Source organism: Brassica napus, chromosome C3 (genome assembly GCF_020379485.1).
Source record: "Brassica napus cultivar Da-Ae chromosome C3, Da-Ae, whole genome shotgun sequence".
NCBI classification, from domain to species: Eukaryota; Viridiplantae; Streptophyta; class Magnoliopsida; order Brassicales; family Brassicaceae; genus Brassica; species Brassica napus.
In genome coordinates, this window is record NC_063446.1 from 54,075,673 (window position 1) to 54,092,421 (window position 16,749).

Genomic DNA, 16,749 nt, shown 5'->3' on the forward strand with positions numbered 1-16,749 from the left:
TGTGAAACATGTACACATAGGGAAACTCATTAGGCTTAATTATCCCAAAGCACCACGACCTTATAGTATGGTCATGAGGGGGAGAGAGGATAAACCCATAATCAATACTACAAGTTCGTGTACTATGGTCTAAACACCATGATATAGTCTAAACGCCATTACTAGACCATAAAGGGCCATTACCCGGCCAAAGAAAGGCCATGATACAAACGGCCAAACCAAAGAGGCCATCACCTATAAACAGCTTAGCCACGACTTGGCCATGACTTGGCCGTGACTTGTCTGAATAGTGCAGGCTTGTCCGCACACAGTCCATGACTCAGCCAAAGAAGCCGAAGAGACCATGAGAGACAACGGTCTGGCCGCAAAGGCCATAACCGGCCGGAAAGGCCATTACCTATAAAAGGTTCGGCCATTACCTATATGCTTGGGGACATTATGAATATACATGTACAGAATGATAATAAGCATCAGGCCATATAAGTGAGCATAGATATTCTCATCTAAAGAATGAATACGGGTCATTAAAACCAGACAAACCATCTTAAGAGATTCTGAGATAAAACCACCACATACATATATGTGCCGTCTAAGATGGAACCTCAGAAGAGGATTGGGAATATATGTTGGATAGGAGTATTACTTTCTCCCCGAATTCAAAGAAAGCTTGAGCCAAAACATGGGTGATTAAAATAGTGGCCAAGTACGGATTGCATGATCAAATGGATCCGACTATCCAAACATTAAAGGAGAAAGATTATAAGCTGGATAAAGAAAGAGTAAAGGAATGATAAGAATGGTTTTAACCATCATTGTCTTGGCAAGATCCTCGGACTATACATTATGATATAAGACGTCCAAAGAAAGATAATATAAAGATAGCCAATTGAGAAGCTAATCGAAATGCCAGACACTGACCCGAAAAAGAATGACTAACCAGCTTAGCACCAAACGAAATTTAAAGTCCTAGAAGAGACATAATCAAGTTGCTATAGAGTCTATGCAAGATAGACCAAGTGTTCCATAAGAGTAAAGAAACTCGGATAGAAAGAAAAGGTGCATAGACAGATCCGAAGTCATGATAAGAGAAACCATACCAGACATAGAGATAAAGGCTGGCCAGCTACACATCTAAGGTACCAAACCAAGTAGTCTTGGGACGCCAAGCTGCTAGGTAACAAAGGTCCTGGATAATGAAATCTCAAAGTGATCAGATCATGTCTGGAACATAGTGGAATCACATGAAAGTGTCGACACACACATTTGTATAAAGATACATAAGAGAATAGCACTTGAACATAAGCGAGGATCATGTACCCACGAATGAGTACTCATCATACAATCATAGAATCATAAAGATTATAAAGAATAGAAAGATAAACGTGGAGGTTCAAAGTATCTAAAGAGAGATGAGCGTATTGGCCATGTACATATACAAAACGCCATCTGATAAACCAGTGAAATAGATGGATCTTGTGAGATAAAGAAACCGTGAGAGAGGACACATGATCACGTGGCCTAGAGTGTCTATGTCTTCATATTAACAGCATTAGATCATAGCTTGTTTACACAAGGTACTCACAGAGATCAAAGGAACAGATTATAAGGAGATGAACTCCTATGTGGTGATTGCTGCTACAGATTTTCGATATTAAAAAGTCTGGTCATAAGAAAGAAAATAGATACACTAAATGTAGTAAGCAGCATATGGATCACTGGATAAATAAGAAAGAACAGCTTTGTTCCTAAGCTGATTCATGGACTGAAAAGCAGCTGCATAAAGTATATAAAAGAAATTGATCACGCATGATCTTGGAGTTGTGTAAAAGACAATCCAATAACAGTCCATATACATATGAGAATTTATAAAGAAATTCCTTGTGCTTATACTAAACCTAAAAGAGGTTAGAAGAATGATACAAAACATATCTGTAGGCGTCCAGCACATTGGCTGAGAGCGTCCGGTCCTTCAAACTAGAGACGTCCGACTCTGTTCGTCCAAGGGCGTCCAGCTTTTCAGCAAAGAGCGTCCAGATTTTCTAGACACGTCCGGCTTTTAGACCTAAAAGGCGCCTGACCTTCTTCTTGGTCACGGGCTAATAGAAACTAAAGATCAACCATCAGGTTGCAATCCGACATTAGATCCCTTAAGGATCCAGCATAGCAGAATGGTCTGCTGCTGTATGAACTCCATAAAGCTTTGTCATAAGATTAAAAGGAGACATCTAATCTGTCGGATACCAAAGAAGTATTGTAGCCCATAAAGCTTATGAGATCTATGACCTAAGGTCATTGGGCGTTATTAAGATATGAACGCAAGGAATAAGACATTACTTAAAGCAAAGAAATTGATGTCCACATGTGAGATACATGAGAGTGTGTTCGGCCGAAGAGCCATGATAAGAGATTATAAAACCTCAAAGCAATAATCATTGAACACTCATAAGATTAATAAGTGGACATGTATGGACGTGGTCTATGGACTGGACATTGATCGACCAGATTGAAACATGGCAGAATGGTTATCATAGTTAACCAAAAGTAAAGAGTATAGAAGTAGATGATCACGTCTGAATCATGAATACATGCAAACACGTTTTGCAAAGACCAACATGTGATTCCCGAGGACAATGTGGTTCACATTGCTTAGCACACATGCTTTAAACGGGACACTCAATGTCAAAGGACATGAGAAACGACCTAAGAGGTCTAAGTGGTCTTAATTACGGTGCAGTAATGAAACTGGCCGATTACTCCCTTCCTACACAGACAGGATAGATCACGCATCAAGATGCATAGTATGTAGAACCTACACCGAGGTTCACATCAGGGGGAGTAGTGCGTGTTGTACTCTTTTTCCTTCATCATGGTTTTGTCCCACTGGGTTTTCCTGATAAGGTTTTAATGAGGCAACATTAAGCGTACTACAAATCCTGTATGGTTATGGCATCCAAGGGGGAGTGTTATGAACAATGTGGATTGCCATTAACCAAGACAAGAAGAGATGGCCTATCAGGCCACGACCAGGCCCAACCACAGCCGTGTCCAAGAGGAGAGAGAGAGGCGACTTAGAGAGAAAAGGAAATCATCTTTCCTTTTCCTATTAGATGTTATCTTTCCTTTTATGTATTTAGTAGATTTCCTATTTCATGTAGGATTAGGATAAGTACTCTTTCCATTTATCTCTATCTTGTAATCCTTATATAAGGAACCCCTTTTTGATGATTAATAATACACACGAAATATTCAGTCTCAAACCCTTCGTTTACAACAACACTATATAGTTCTAAATACTTACAAAGTCAAAATTGATAAAATCATTTTAGCAAATCATATGTTAATATATATATTACGCTAAATTTATTTTTATAAACAACAGAAAAAATTATTTAAGATAAGTTTAAACACAAACTATTAAAAACCTTACAAATCTATGTTATTTACAAAAATCTACCAAGTAAATCTTAAGCTTTACCACTTAAACAAATGTAACTCTTATAAAATACACATAAAATATAATTACAGAGAGTAGGTCTGGGCATTCGGGTCGGATATGGGTCGGTTCCTCTCTATATGTGCCCTAAACATTTGGACTCAGATAGATATTTGAAAATTTCTGCTTCAGTTTTGGGTTGTTTTCTATTTTGTCCGGATCGGTTCGGGTTCATAATTCAAATACATGTAATATATGTGTAATTTTTGAATACATAATATATATGGGTCAGTTCAAGTATTAAGACCCGAAAAAGACTAAAAATACCCGAAAACTCAAAAATCATCTGAAACCCAAAAAAATCTGAAAACCCAACAAATATCCAAAGTATACTCAAATACCCAGAAATATTTGAAAATTTTCCCAAAATCTAACAGAAGGAACTGAATAGTATCCAAACTTTTATCCAAATACCCAAAATATATTTTTAAAAATTTGAAAGTGCACCTGAAACTATAACCGAAAAACTAAATCCAAAACTCAAAAGAATATATTGAATACCAAAAAACATATCTGAAATATCCAAATATACCTAATATACACAAAAAAATTCAGGTACTTTAATTTGGGTACCTGATCGGGTAAAGACCTAGGTTTAAGAGAGAATTACATAAAAGTGTACATACAAAATCTCAAATAAACTAATTCACTATTATATATAATTTTAAACAATTATCTTCTTCGATATAATACGACTTTGTAACATAATAATGTACACCAATTTCAAAATACTAATTCATACCAAATTTTGTTTATAATCTAAAAAACTCGTCTTTTCGAAGCGGGTCAAAACCTAGTCTTATATTTTAAAACAGAAGTTATAACCTTAATTCATGTGTGATATTTTTAAAAAGGACCATTACTTGAAAGTCATATTTAATTTATTTCTTAATAACATTTTGGCATCATCACTAAACCACCTCATATATTATTGACTATAATAACTACTTTCTTATAAGATTGGAAGGAAGCCATTAATGTGTATTTTAAGAATCTTGACCCGTGCATTTCAAATTTTAAATTATCTGAAAACACATGTATACAAAACATAAAATATACTCCTAAGATCATCACTTATATTCGTCAAAACAGTAATCGATATCTAAAGTCAAATCTAATATTATAAAGAAATATAAACACATCTTATGTTGTTTTTTTTTTTCAAATTAACATATAAACAATCGTACATAAAAAGCTATGCATAGTAATTTTTCTGTTTTGGTCATAGTTTATGATAAATTATATATATATATATATCACAAGTAGTTTTTTTTGTTTTGGTGATAGTTTATGATATTTATATTTCTATTTTATTGTTAATGTCTTTCTTTTATTTATTTATAAGTAAAATGTATAAAAATAGTTGTTTAGGTTAGATGGTTAAATATCTTAATTTTTTTGTGGTAAAAATGTAAATAAATATCTTAAATTGCAATATTTTTAATATAATTAGTTAATATAATTCAATAATCACTTCATTTTTTTGAACAAAACCAAACCATTTGGATTGATAAAACCTTTAACCAAATGGTTTGGAAATATATTTTGGTTTGGTTTAGATCGGTTTGAGTTTGGTTGGGTCGGTTCGGTTTGGTTTGATTCAGTTCTTTTGCCCATCCTATTATTGGCCCATTTATAAGATATAAACTGTATTAATAGATAAGATTTATATATTGTTGTAAAGGCTTCTTTAAATTTGTATATGTTTGAATTACATTACATATAAACTTATATTTTAATAATATACCTTCAATTGTAACTAATTAAAAAAAATTATCAATGTTTTTTGTTTAAAATCATTAGTTCATTTTATCATATGTTCTAATAACTAATACTAAATGCTTAAAGATTAGTGTATACGAATGTTTTTTAATTGTTTAAAACTTCTAAACTATGAAAACTAATTTAAAATCTGAACATTGTGTAATTTTAATTGTATTAAAAGTTTGGAAGAGAAAATATAAATCATCAACCCCTAAACACAATGGCAATTTGTTTATTTTATTTGCTTTGTAAATAGATTTAAGTTATTTATTTTAATAATCTGGTATCGCTTATAGCCAGAAAAAGAACTACTGACTGCAATGGCGATTTTCTAGGGTTTTATGGGTCAGCGACGGTGGAATCCTGGAATCAAACGGGAAGGTCTGTTCGAGACGGTATTCGATCTACGGAGAAATGAGGGAAATAGTGGGATCTGTAGGCGAGATTGGGGAGGAAAATCTCGATCGGATCGGCGAGGGTTGTTGGGTGAATCATCACGATATGGAAAGCGGATCGGGATCTCAGTGTTTTTAAAATCAAAATCTCTTCTAATCGAAGGTATGATCTCTGTAATCATCAAAACAGAATCTCTTCTAATTGCTTCGACAGTGAATTCATATCAGCAACGATCGAGGAAAGTTGGATTTTGGAAAATAAGGATTTTTTTCTTTTCTCTTTAAAGATGTACGAGTGATTAAAAAGATTTCGATTTGCTTAATGGATTCTTGTGTTTCAATTGCTACGGGTGATTATGGAAGATTTGGTTTAAATGGAATAGATCTTTGGCAGAGAGGAGTGGATATGGAAGAGTCACTATAAAGATGGCCTTCGTTTCAACTTCAATACCGCATTCGAAAGCTTACATTCATACAAATTACTACTTCTCATTTTCTTGTTTGGTTTTTTGTTTACAATGTCTCAGAGTCAACTCATTGGAGGTTCTGGAGAGATGAAAAATGGTGACGGTGCTCGTAAGAGGCTGAAGATTTCGGTCCCTCACTTCAACAATTCAGATCTTATCAAGGGCTATTCCAAAACATTAATTGGAAGATGCATGAATCCGGAGGAGCAGAACGTCAAGTTCTTGATGGTGACGCTTCCCAAGATTTGGAATCTAGAGGAAAAGGTGGTTGGCATGGACTTGGGGCTAGGGAGGTTCCAGTTCGACTTTGATGCAGAGGAAGACATTTGAAACGGTGCTGAAGATGCAACCGTTTCACTTCGACTACTGGATGATCTCGTTAGTACGGTGGCAACCAAAGAAGACTAAGAATTATCCTTCGGAAATCACCTTTTGGATTAAGGTTTTGGGAGTGCCATTGGAGTTTTGGGAAGCCCCAACTTTCAGGAGCATTGGTGATGTGATTGGTGTGACAAAAGACGTGGATTTGGACTATTGTTGAGTGCAAGTTACGGTTGATGGGTACAAGGAGCTAATATTCGAGACGACTGTGGATTTCAAGGGAGGCGAGTATTATGAAGAAGAAGAGGCTCCGGTAACATTGCGGTATGAAAAGTTGTTTGGTTACTGTAAAACTTGTCTCAGTCTTTGCCACAAGATAAGAAGTGCCCGCTGACCACAAAGAGTTCTGACAAGCCGAAGGAGATAAGAGATTAAGATGAAGGCCATTACGATGATCGGGCTCGAAGCTACAAGGGTGTGGTTATTAACGGGAATGGAGGGCAACAAGATAGGGGAAGAGAGAAACGTGAGTACCAAGGAAAAGGAAAAGGGAAAATGTTTGAGGAAGGGGACTCAAAGTGGGTTAAGGCTGCGGACATGGAGCGTAAAACTCACAACAACAATCATCGTAGTGGCCATCGTGGTGAGGAGGAAAGTTCCCATCATAGGAACGATAGAAGAGAGCATTCACGGACACATCAAGATGACCGTGCAAGAGCGCCTGCAGGCTCGCGTGGTGAAAGAGGTGCACGCAGCGAGGCTCGAATGGATGTCAGCGAAGAAGGTGAGGTCAATGGGATGGAGCAGTCGAGTCAAAAGGAGGAGAAGATACAAGAGCCGGCAAAGCCTTCCCAAGCTTTCCTAGCTGAGCTAATGGAGACCCAAGGAGATCAATCTAAGGTAATCTTGGAACGTACGGAGGGAGATCAGGGATTAGTTTTGGAACAAATGGGTTTGGATTTAATGGAAGTTAACAATCTAGCTTCTGATGTGGGTATGGGGTTAGAAGATCAGCACATTGGTAACATTGGTAACGGGACCAGGGAGGCTCTGGAGAATGATTTGTATGTGTTAGGTGAGGAGGAGATTGAGGACGATGATCCAATGCAGGAGGTGGTAGCAGATGATCCTGAGGAGAAGAAAAAGATTGAGGATGTAGAAGTGAACGATCGGGTCAATGGTGAGGTGGAGAAGAGGCAAGGCACCCATAGAAAGGCGCTTAAGCCGTCGTTAGCTGCAGTAGCCTCCAACAAGATGAAGCTGGCTCAGCTGGTGGCTGCTAAACGAACGGTAGCCAAAGCAGGCATTCGCCATGGTGATCACTCCAAGCAGGGAGAGGAGAAGGGACCATCAGCCCCCAAGAATGATCCTGCCAAGTACCTGAAAGACCCATGAATCAAGAAACCGCAAGTGACATGTTACATGGGCATCATATGGGTTATGGTCTTTTTATTGTTTCAATAAGCTTTTTGAGCAGTTTTATTTGTTTTATCCTTGAGTTGGTATTGGGTTCTGATTGGTTATTGTTATTGTGGGCTATGTGCTGGTCGTTCTATATGGTTTTTTTATGGAATAAAAATGGTTCTTTAGTTTGGTCTTGTTGGCATCATCTCTTGTTACAAGGTGCAAGTGTAAAATTATCTGAGACTGTATTGGTTATGTGCATAGTTAGGCGTCACGAAAGCGGTTTATGGCTTCATTTCTTTAGGTGGTACTGGATTATGAATGGTATCTGGAGGCAAAATTTGGCTATTACATTTTCACTGAAGAAGCTAAACTACTTGGTTTCATTAGACCAAGTAAATGAAGTGATGAGGAGAGCAATCCAAATAATCAAATGGGTTGGTCACGTAAAGGAAAAGCGGTTTTGTTGGGTTTCTGGAAATATAACTTGGTTTGGAGACTATGTATTAAGCGTGAACAAGACACACAAAATGGGCAGTGAAAGTGCTAAAGTGTCCAATTGTATTAGCGTTTTGTCTTTTTATGAAGGTGAAATGGATTTTTCAGAAATAGGAATTGAATTAATTATGGTACAAGGTAAATTATGGGTCTCTTTATACCCGATTTTTTTCTTGGGTGCAAATCCTAAATTTTTTTTAATGAAAGTTTTAAGTTGGAATTGTCGAGGAATGGGAAGTAAGTGGACTATGAGTTATCTGAGAGAGATTTGGCATAAACACAAACCAGATTTTTTATTTTTATCAGAAACAAAGCAGGAGTTCAATTTTGTACAGAGGTTTCAACTTCACTCTGGTTTCGATAATCCAGTTACAGTGGATCCAATTGGGAGGAGTGGTGGATTAGCACTTTTTTATAACAATGAGTATCAGGTTGAGATCCTATACTCAAGTAATCGGATGATAGATGTGGAGGCAGTGGCTCTGGGGAAAAGAGTTTTTCGAACATTTGTCTATGGAGATCCGGTCCAGAAAATGAGGGAACAAGTTTGGGAACGTTTAACTAGGTATGGACTTTCAAGATCCGAACCATGGTTTATTATTGGTGATTTAAATGAAATTACTGGAAATCATGAAAAAGAGGGAGAAGTTGTGAGAAGTGCGTATTCATTTATCCACTTCAATAATATGATAAGAAACGGCGGTTTGCTGGAGTTTCCAGCCCGAGGAAACAAAATGTCCTGGCGAGGGAGAAGGGGAAAAGGAAAGGAGGCAGTGACGGTCAGATGTCGGTTAGATAGGGCCCTCGCAAATGAGGAGTGGCATACTCTATTCCCATGTTCTTATACAGAATATTTAGGAATGGTGGCATCTGATCACCGGCCAGTGGTGGCGTATTTAGAGGATAAAGTGTCCCGAAGGAAGGGGCAATTTCGTTTTGATAAGAGGTGGGTTGGACAAGAGGGTCTTATGGAATTCATTTCATTGGGCTGGTCAGATCATCGTGCAGGGAGAGAGGATGATATAGTGGAAAAAATAAGCAACTGTCGACACAAAATTGCAAAATGGCGGAAAAATAACCCACCTTATGGAAAAGAAAAGATTAGTGATTTACAGAAAGCTCTTGAAGAGGTACAAACAGATGATACTAGACCTCAGGAGGATATTATGGAGGTATCTAGGAAGCTCCAAGAGGCATATAAAAATGAAGAATATTATTGGCATCAGGAAAGTAGGAATATGTGGTATTCTTCTGAGGATCTTAATACAAAATTCTATCATGGTTTGACTGAGCAACAACGAGTTCGTAATAGAATAGTAGGATTATATGATGCTGCGGGGAACTGGATTACAGAGGATAATGGGGTGGAAAAAATGGTTGTAGACTATTTCGAAGAATTATTTACTACTACTTCACCTACAGGTTTTGAAAGCTTTCTTACAGAGGTACCAACGGGCATCACTCCCCAGATGAACCAACGTTTGTTGAGGTTACCGACCGAGAACGAGGTTAAAGAGGCTTTGTTTATGATGCATCCGGAAAGGGCACCAGGTCCGGATGGCATTACAGCTCTTTTTTTTCAACATTCCTGGCATATCATTAAGAATGATCTGGTTGAAATGGTGAACAATTTTTTGGTTTCTGGAGAAATGGATTCAAGGTTAAATATTACTAATATTTGTATGATTCCAAAAACGGAGAGAGCAACAAGGATGACGGAGTTGAGGCTAATTAGCCTATGTAATGTGGGGTGTAAAATTATTTCGAAGGTACTATGTCAGCGGTTGAAGTTATGTCTTCCGTCTCTCATTTCAGAAACACAGTCAGCATTTGCGGCTGGGAGGTTGATAACTGATAATATTCTTATAGCTCAGGAGATGTTCCATGGATTACGGACTAATAAGGCATGTTAAGGAAAATATATGGCAATTAAAACAGATATGAGTAAGGCGTATGATAGGGTGGAATGGGATTTTATTAAGGCTTTACTAGTAAAGATGGATTTTGATCTTCATTGGATTAAGTTAATGATGGAGTGTATATCATCGGTTCAATATCGGGTTCTACTAAATGGTCAGCCACGAGGTTTAATTATTCCCCATAGGGGATTACAGCAAGGAGATCTTCTATCACCTTATTTATTTATATTGTGTACTGAGGCATTGATTGCAAATATTAAAAAGGCAGAGCATGGGCAAGAACTCACGGGCATGAAGGTAGTCAGAGCATGTCCATCGATTTCTCATCTGCTTTTTGCGGATGATAGTCTGTTCTTTTGTAAAGCTCAAAGGGGTGAATGTCAAACTATTCTCATGATCTTAAAGGAATATGAGATGGTATCAGGTCAACTCATTAATTTTGATAAATCATCGATTCAATTTGGGCATAAGATTGAGGAATATATCAGACAGGAATTGAAAGATATTTTGGGCATCCAGAATCTTGGAGGAATAGGAACTTATTTAGGATTACCAGAAAATCTTGGGGGTTCAAAGATTCAAGTTTTCAGCTTTCTGCAAGATTGGTTAAATAAAAGGGTCAATGAGTGGACTTTTAAGTTTTTCGCGAAAGGAGAAAAGGAAGTGATTATTAAATCAGTGGTCACGGCATTACCAAATCATGTGATGTCGGTTTATCGATTACCCAAGGCAACCGCAAAGAAATTGACAAGTGCGGTTGCACAATTCTTGTGGAGTCCAGGGGGTAGTACAAGAGGTTTGCATTGGAAATCATGGGACAAAGTATGTGTTAGCAAAGAGGAAGGCGGATTGGGATTTAAAGACATCACTGATTTCAACATGGCGATGCTTGGTAAACAGTTATGGAGATTGATTTAAAGCCGAATACTTTATTTTCTCGAGTTTTCAAAGGTCGGTACTACAGGAATGCCTCACCCCTGGAAACGATTCGTTCCTACTCTCCGTCATATGGATGGCGGAGAATCACATCTGCTAGATCTCTGGTAAGCAAAGGACTAATCAAACGGGTGGGATCAGGATCATCTATCTCTGTATGGAATGATCCATGGCTCCCAACCACTCGCCCGAGACCAGCCAATAAAAACCAACACAACCATTATCCAGATCTCACAGTGGATTCTCTCATTGATCCTACTACGCAGACTTGGAATTCACAGGCACTTCGGGCTTTCGTAGACTCACAGGGTGTGAAACTTATAGAAAGCATACCACTGAGCAGAACTCAGATGGTAGATAGAGTTGGATGACATTTCACAAATAATGGGAAATATACGGTCAAATCAGGTTATCATGTAGAGCGAGTCTACCCAGATCGGGAAAGATCACCAGTAATGTTTGGACCCACAGTAAATATATTGAAGTCATTCTGTTGAAAAATACGGTGTCCACCAAAGTTAAAACATTTCCTTTGGCAATTGGTAACACGGTGTGTCACAGTCAAGAAAAAACTGCAAGCGCGAGGGTTAACTGGTGATATATGTTGTGCAAGATGCGGTGCTAACGAGGAATCGATAAACCATGTGTTTTTTGAATGTCCCCTAGCAATTCAGGTCTGGGCTCTCTCACAGATACCATCAAATCCAGCTATTTTTCCAACAAAGTCTCTATTTACAAATATGGATCATCTTTTCTGGAGAGTTCTCCCGCAATTAGAGGATCACCAGTTTGCATGGATACTATGGTATATTTAGAAAGGACGGAATAATAAAGTTTTTAGCAATTTGGATATAGATCCTAGGGATACGCTTAAATTGGCAGAAACGGAATCAACACTTTGGGCGGTAGCGCAGATAGTAAAATAACAGAGAACGGTATCACAAGCCGATGTTATGTCTTTACCGGAGATTCCAGGTCGATGGTGTTTCACATATGGTTCTTGGAAGGAAAATGATAATTTTTCTGGACAGAGTTGGTTTAGTACTTTAGAAGGGTTTGCCGGGTTGATGGGGGTACGGAATGTTCGGACTAGTCTTTCGCCTCTCCATGCAGAGATGGAAGCACTACTCTGGGCAATGGAATGTATGAGGAATTTACGTCAATTTCAGGTCACGTTTGCTACGGATTGTTCTCAATTGGTGAAGATGGTTTCGGAACCAGAAGAATGGCCAGCGTTTGCAAGTTATTTGGAAGATATTAAAGTCCGGAAATAAAGTTTCTTCCAATTAGAGATCGTTCATGTACCACGAACGCAAAATTCAAAGGCGGACAGCCTAGCACACAGTGCCAGAAAGCAACCGTCTTTTGTCGTTCACATGGATCAATATACTCCGATTTGGTTTACAGAGTCTGTATGAGTCTGTATAAGTTGATGACAATTAAAAAAAATATATATCAAATAAAATTATCAAATAAAATTGTTTATTATTTAAAACTTAAGTTAAAAAATACATGTAAATTTAATTTTGATAATAAGATGTTAAATATAAAATAATTTTAATTTTTTAAAGAAAGTATATATTATTTCTCTAATAATTAAGTAGAAATCCAATAAGATATATTTATAATAAGAAGAAACAAAAATACATGTGGTGGATTAAAACAATTAATTTTATAGAAAAAATGTAAACAACAAAATTATTGGATTTGAAAAAAATAATATAAACATTTAATATATATAAAACTTCTAAACTATGAAAACTAATTTAAAATCTGAACATTGTGTAAATTTAATTGTATTAAAAGTTTGGAATAGAAAATATAAATCATCAACCCCTAAAACAATGGCAATTTGTTTATTTTATTTTCTTTGTAAATAGAAAATTATGAATATCCAAATCGAATATTTTCAATATATGAATTGAGCCCATTTATAAAATGTATATATGAACTTATGGGCCTAGGAGGGTAAAGTTCAAAATGGATTGGCCTACGACACTCATCTCACGAAGAATCTGTAATCTTTTGATTTTCTTCGTCCACAAAAACTCCTCCCTGGATTTGGATAATCAACACTCGGCGATGAAACACGGCGGCAAAGACCACCACAGACGCCGAAACCGAGGAGCCTTATCCTCTTCTTCTTCTTCCCCACCAAAGACCCGACCTTCAGGGTCACCCAGCCGGACTTCCGGCGAACCCCGCGGAGGAAAGGTTGCGACTTCGGCCACTTTACTCGACCGCGAGGAGACGGGTCTCTTTCCCGGGTCGGGTTACGACGACCCGAATCCGGAGCCGAGGAGCTTCCCTTACAGCGTGAAGCAGCAATGCTGGGAGAAAGCAGAGAAGATTAAAGGAAGAGATCCTGAGCGTTGGAGGAGAGATCCTTTAGGGAACATTGTGTTTAGGAAGCTCGTGGGTTGTCCTGGATGCTTGTGTCATGATTATGACCACATTGTTCCTTACTCCAAGGTTTTGTCTTTCTCTTCTGTGTCTATCTATTACTCTCACTTCATGAGACTTAGGAACCTGGTGGCTGAAATGTGATTAATCATTTGTGAGATTTAGCTTTTGAGTTTTGAGGTTTTCAGTAAGTTAAATGGTTTTGTAAACTGTGAGATAAGGGCAATGGGTTCTTCTCTTGTGCTCTTATGTTGATATATAATCCTGGTTATCTAGGCGGAAAAGATCATACTTCGATCGTAGACATTATTCACCAAGTAAGCTGAAGAATGAGATGTACCCATAAGAATTAAGGACAAGCATTTGATGAGAGTTCTTGTACCTAAAAGTTTGCTGTATTTCACATTTATATTTGAATCTATGGTGAAATTGTTGCAGTTTCAGGCCTCTCTTAGAACTATTAGAGATAACGTAACACAAACAGTTGAGATTTATTTGAATTTTAATGATGGCTCTATCCATCTTTCCCTGAAACTCATAATATTAACTGAATATATATATATATAGTATGGTATGCTGCCATCTGCATGTTTATGTTTCTTCTAAAGTATATGAAGACTTTCTTTTTCAATGTTAAATAGGGTGGCAAGAGCACTCTAGACAACTGCCAGGTTCTGCAGGTACACAGCTTACCTTTTTAATACCTACTATTCTCTCTTTTCGACTTGCTTATAAACCCAAACCAAGATTCAAACCAATATAAGACTTTTAGGCTTTTAGCTTATGTCTTCTCCTGATTGAAACCAGTTGGACAACTGATTGTGGAGTTGAGATGTTTCACATTTCTATGTTTGCAGGCAAAGGTAAACCGATCAAAGGGAAATAAAACCGATATTTCTAGAGCCGAGCTTGTACAGAGGAGTTCCTACTGCCGAGTTGCTGGTAATCCTTCTCACTCTCTTCTCTGTAAAAACAAACTATTTATTAGATGAGTTTTGATCCTAAACTGTTCTTTGCGGAAATTTTATTTAGGACGGGATATGGATCTCATTGAGCTAACAGCTTATGGGAATGTACAACGTGCGCCTGAGTCCAGTGGATGCAGGATGCAATGATATGTATTCGCTTATCTTTGCCTACTTTTTTTTATCGTAAAGATGTATTGGTTGAAAGAAAATGAAGAGATTTATCAGTATTTTACTTGGACAAGACTCCGTAAGACACAAATTGTTGCTACATTCCATGATCTAACAATATTCAAAAAGAAATGTTAAAAGTAGCTTTGTTTCTTCATGGATTCTTTTAAGGGAGAGGCTTTTATTAGTTTTTTATTCTTCTAGTGACATTACTTTTTCTTTCCTCCTTTTCATGTAAGTACAAAATAAATTCGACTTTGCAAGAGTATTTTTTTTTCCGAATTAATAGAAAACAAACAAGTGTTAATTTTAAACTAAACTTTCATAGAAAACGATAAGTTAAGTTATTTATTTACAACATGTCACTTTTACCTGAAACATTAAATAAAGAAAGAATACAAAAGTCTAAGAAACGACTATTCTTTTTATCACTTTTTTGTTTATCTTTTTGAGTCGTGTCTTAGAGAGTCTGAAGTTGTTTACACGTGTCAGCATCGTAGGAGATACCTTCCTTTGTGGAAAGTCTTCTTTTTTTATGTTTCTTTGTGGAAATCTACACATAAGAAAAGTTTTTCTAGGCTCTCCTTCATCTCTCGCTTGATTACTAACTAAATGACTAGTAGGTAAATAGTTAATTCTGTAGTTAGAAAAATGATAAGAGATAATGGTAACGCTTTCATTAAAACTATAAATGAGGGTAAATATTAAGTAATGACATTCTTTTTTCAAATAGAATTAAGCAATGAATTTTTTTTTTATTCAAATGGATAATCAATGACATTTTTTCAAATAGAATTAAATTAAGCAATACAATTCTTTTTATAAGTAATGAAATTCTTTTTTTGAACGGATACGTATAGGTCGTGACTGGTAATTGTGGAATAAATTGGAGAAAATTTAAAAAACAAAAAAGAGTGGAAAAAGTAATATGGGATAAAGAAGAAAGTGGAATAAATAGAAGAAAGAAAGAAATTGAATAAGTTTTACTCACGTATATATTTTCCTCCACTTCAACAGTAATAGGATGGAATAAATAAAATAATGTTGATTGCTAGATTAAGAGAGTAAATAGGAGTAATTACATTTTCTGTTCATATATTTACTTTAAAAGTTACCTACAGTCAAAGTCTTAGTGATCAGTTTTGGACTTTTTCAGTGGAGGGTTGACTCCCACTAATTCATGGTGTGATTTTACTTTGCGCATCAAAAGTCAATACTAAATCATAGGTTTCCCAATGAAACCACCCTATTGCAGTATTGCTCATGTGTGAATAAACATATATACACTAATGGTTTTTTTTTTTTTTTTTTTTTTTTGTAATCCAGGGTTCCCGCTTCGCGGGTCAATCTCTGGGTCCGGTCAGGCAGCAGGCCAGCTTCACCCGGGAAGTTTTTCCCTGAACCCGAAGGTCCAGTACCCGCTTCAGTGTCCAGATGAGGCAGGGTAGTTTCCGTATGGAGGGGATCGAACCCGGATGATGGTTGCCACCACAGGCCAGTCCTTCCAATTGGACTACCTCGTCCGGACTACACTAATGGTTTGTCTCAAGATTTTCTTGTAATTGTTCTCCCTGAGTGCTTTATCACTTTAGCCCAAGAACCATGCATCACACTGAGAAAAAATTATAAAACCATTCATGTGGTAATAGGGACGACACTACTATGTAAGATATATATATATCATGGTTAACTATAGTGGTACAACTAAATCACCAGGCTACAACTAAAACACCAAGCTACACAACAAGGACATTTTTTTTTTTTTTTTTTTTTACAAAACTTATTATGTTGATTACAGAGTCGAATAGTACGATGCTTTGATTTTATCTTTTAATCAGTTTCTTTGATCAAAATTATATAAGCTCGTGATTATAAATCTACAGTATATCATAGTAATCAAATAATGCGTTTTGTTTATATGCTTGTAAAGAAACCAAGAGGTATCATATCTTCGTTTTCTTTTGTTTTCACAAAATTTATCATACTATATTAAGGTTTGTTAGCCAATCAAAA

The 16,749-nt window shown here is 36.8% G+C and overlaps 2 protein-coding genes across 4 annotated transcripts; both read left to right on the top strand.

Annotated features, from left to right (window-relative positions):
• Positions 1 to 5,487: 5,487 nt before the first annotated feature.
• On the top strand, positions 5,488 to 12,469 carry LOC106435357 (retrovirus-related Pol polyprotein from type-1 retrotransposable element R2). 3 transcript variants are annotated; one of them, XM_048750780.1, is made up of 2 exons: positions 5,488 to 5,815; positions 6,180 to 12,469. In XM_048750780.1, exon 2 carries the CDS (start codon positions 10,265 to 10,267, stop codon positions 11,177 to 11,179), a length of 915 nt encoding a protein of 304 aa, XP_048606737.1. In that variant the 5' UTR covers positions 5,488 to 5,815; positions 6,180 to 10,264; the 3' UTR covers positions 11,180 to 12,469. The 3 variants fall into 3 exon arrangements, with proteins under 3 accessions (XP_048606737.1, XP_048606736.1, XP_013731683.1); XM_048750779.1 differs by having other exon boundaries at positions 5,495 to 5,815; XM_013876229.3 differs by having other exon boundaries at positions 5,513 to 5,815; positions 6,180 to 8,033.
• Positions 12,470 to 13,153: 684 nt separating this feature from the next.
• Positions 13,154 to 14,879, top strand: LOC106435358. Its single transcript, XM_013876230.3, has 4 exons — positions 13,154 to 13,669; positions 14,242 to 14,280; positions 14,458 to 14,542; positions 14,633 to 14,879. The coding sequence occupies exons 1-4, from the start codon at positions 13,178 to 13,180 to the stop codon at positions 14,713 to 14,715; spliced, it is 699 nt and encodes a 232-aa protein (XP_013731684.1). The 5' UTR covers positions 13,154 to 13,177; the 3' UTR covers positions 14,716 to 14,879.
• Positions 14,880 to 16,749: the final 1,870 nt, after the last annotated feature.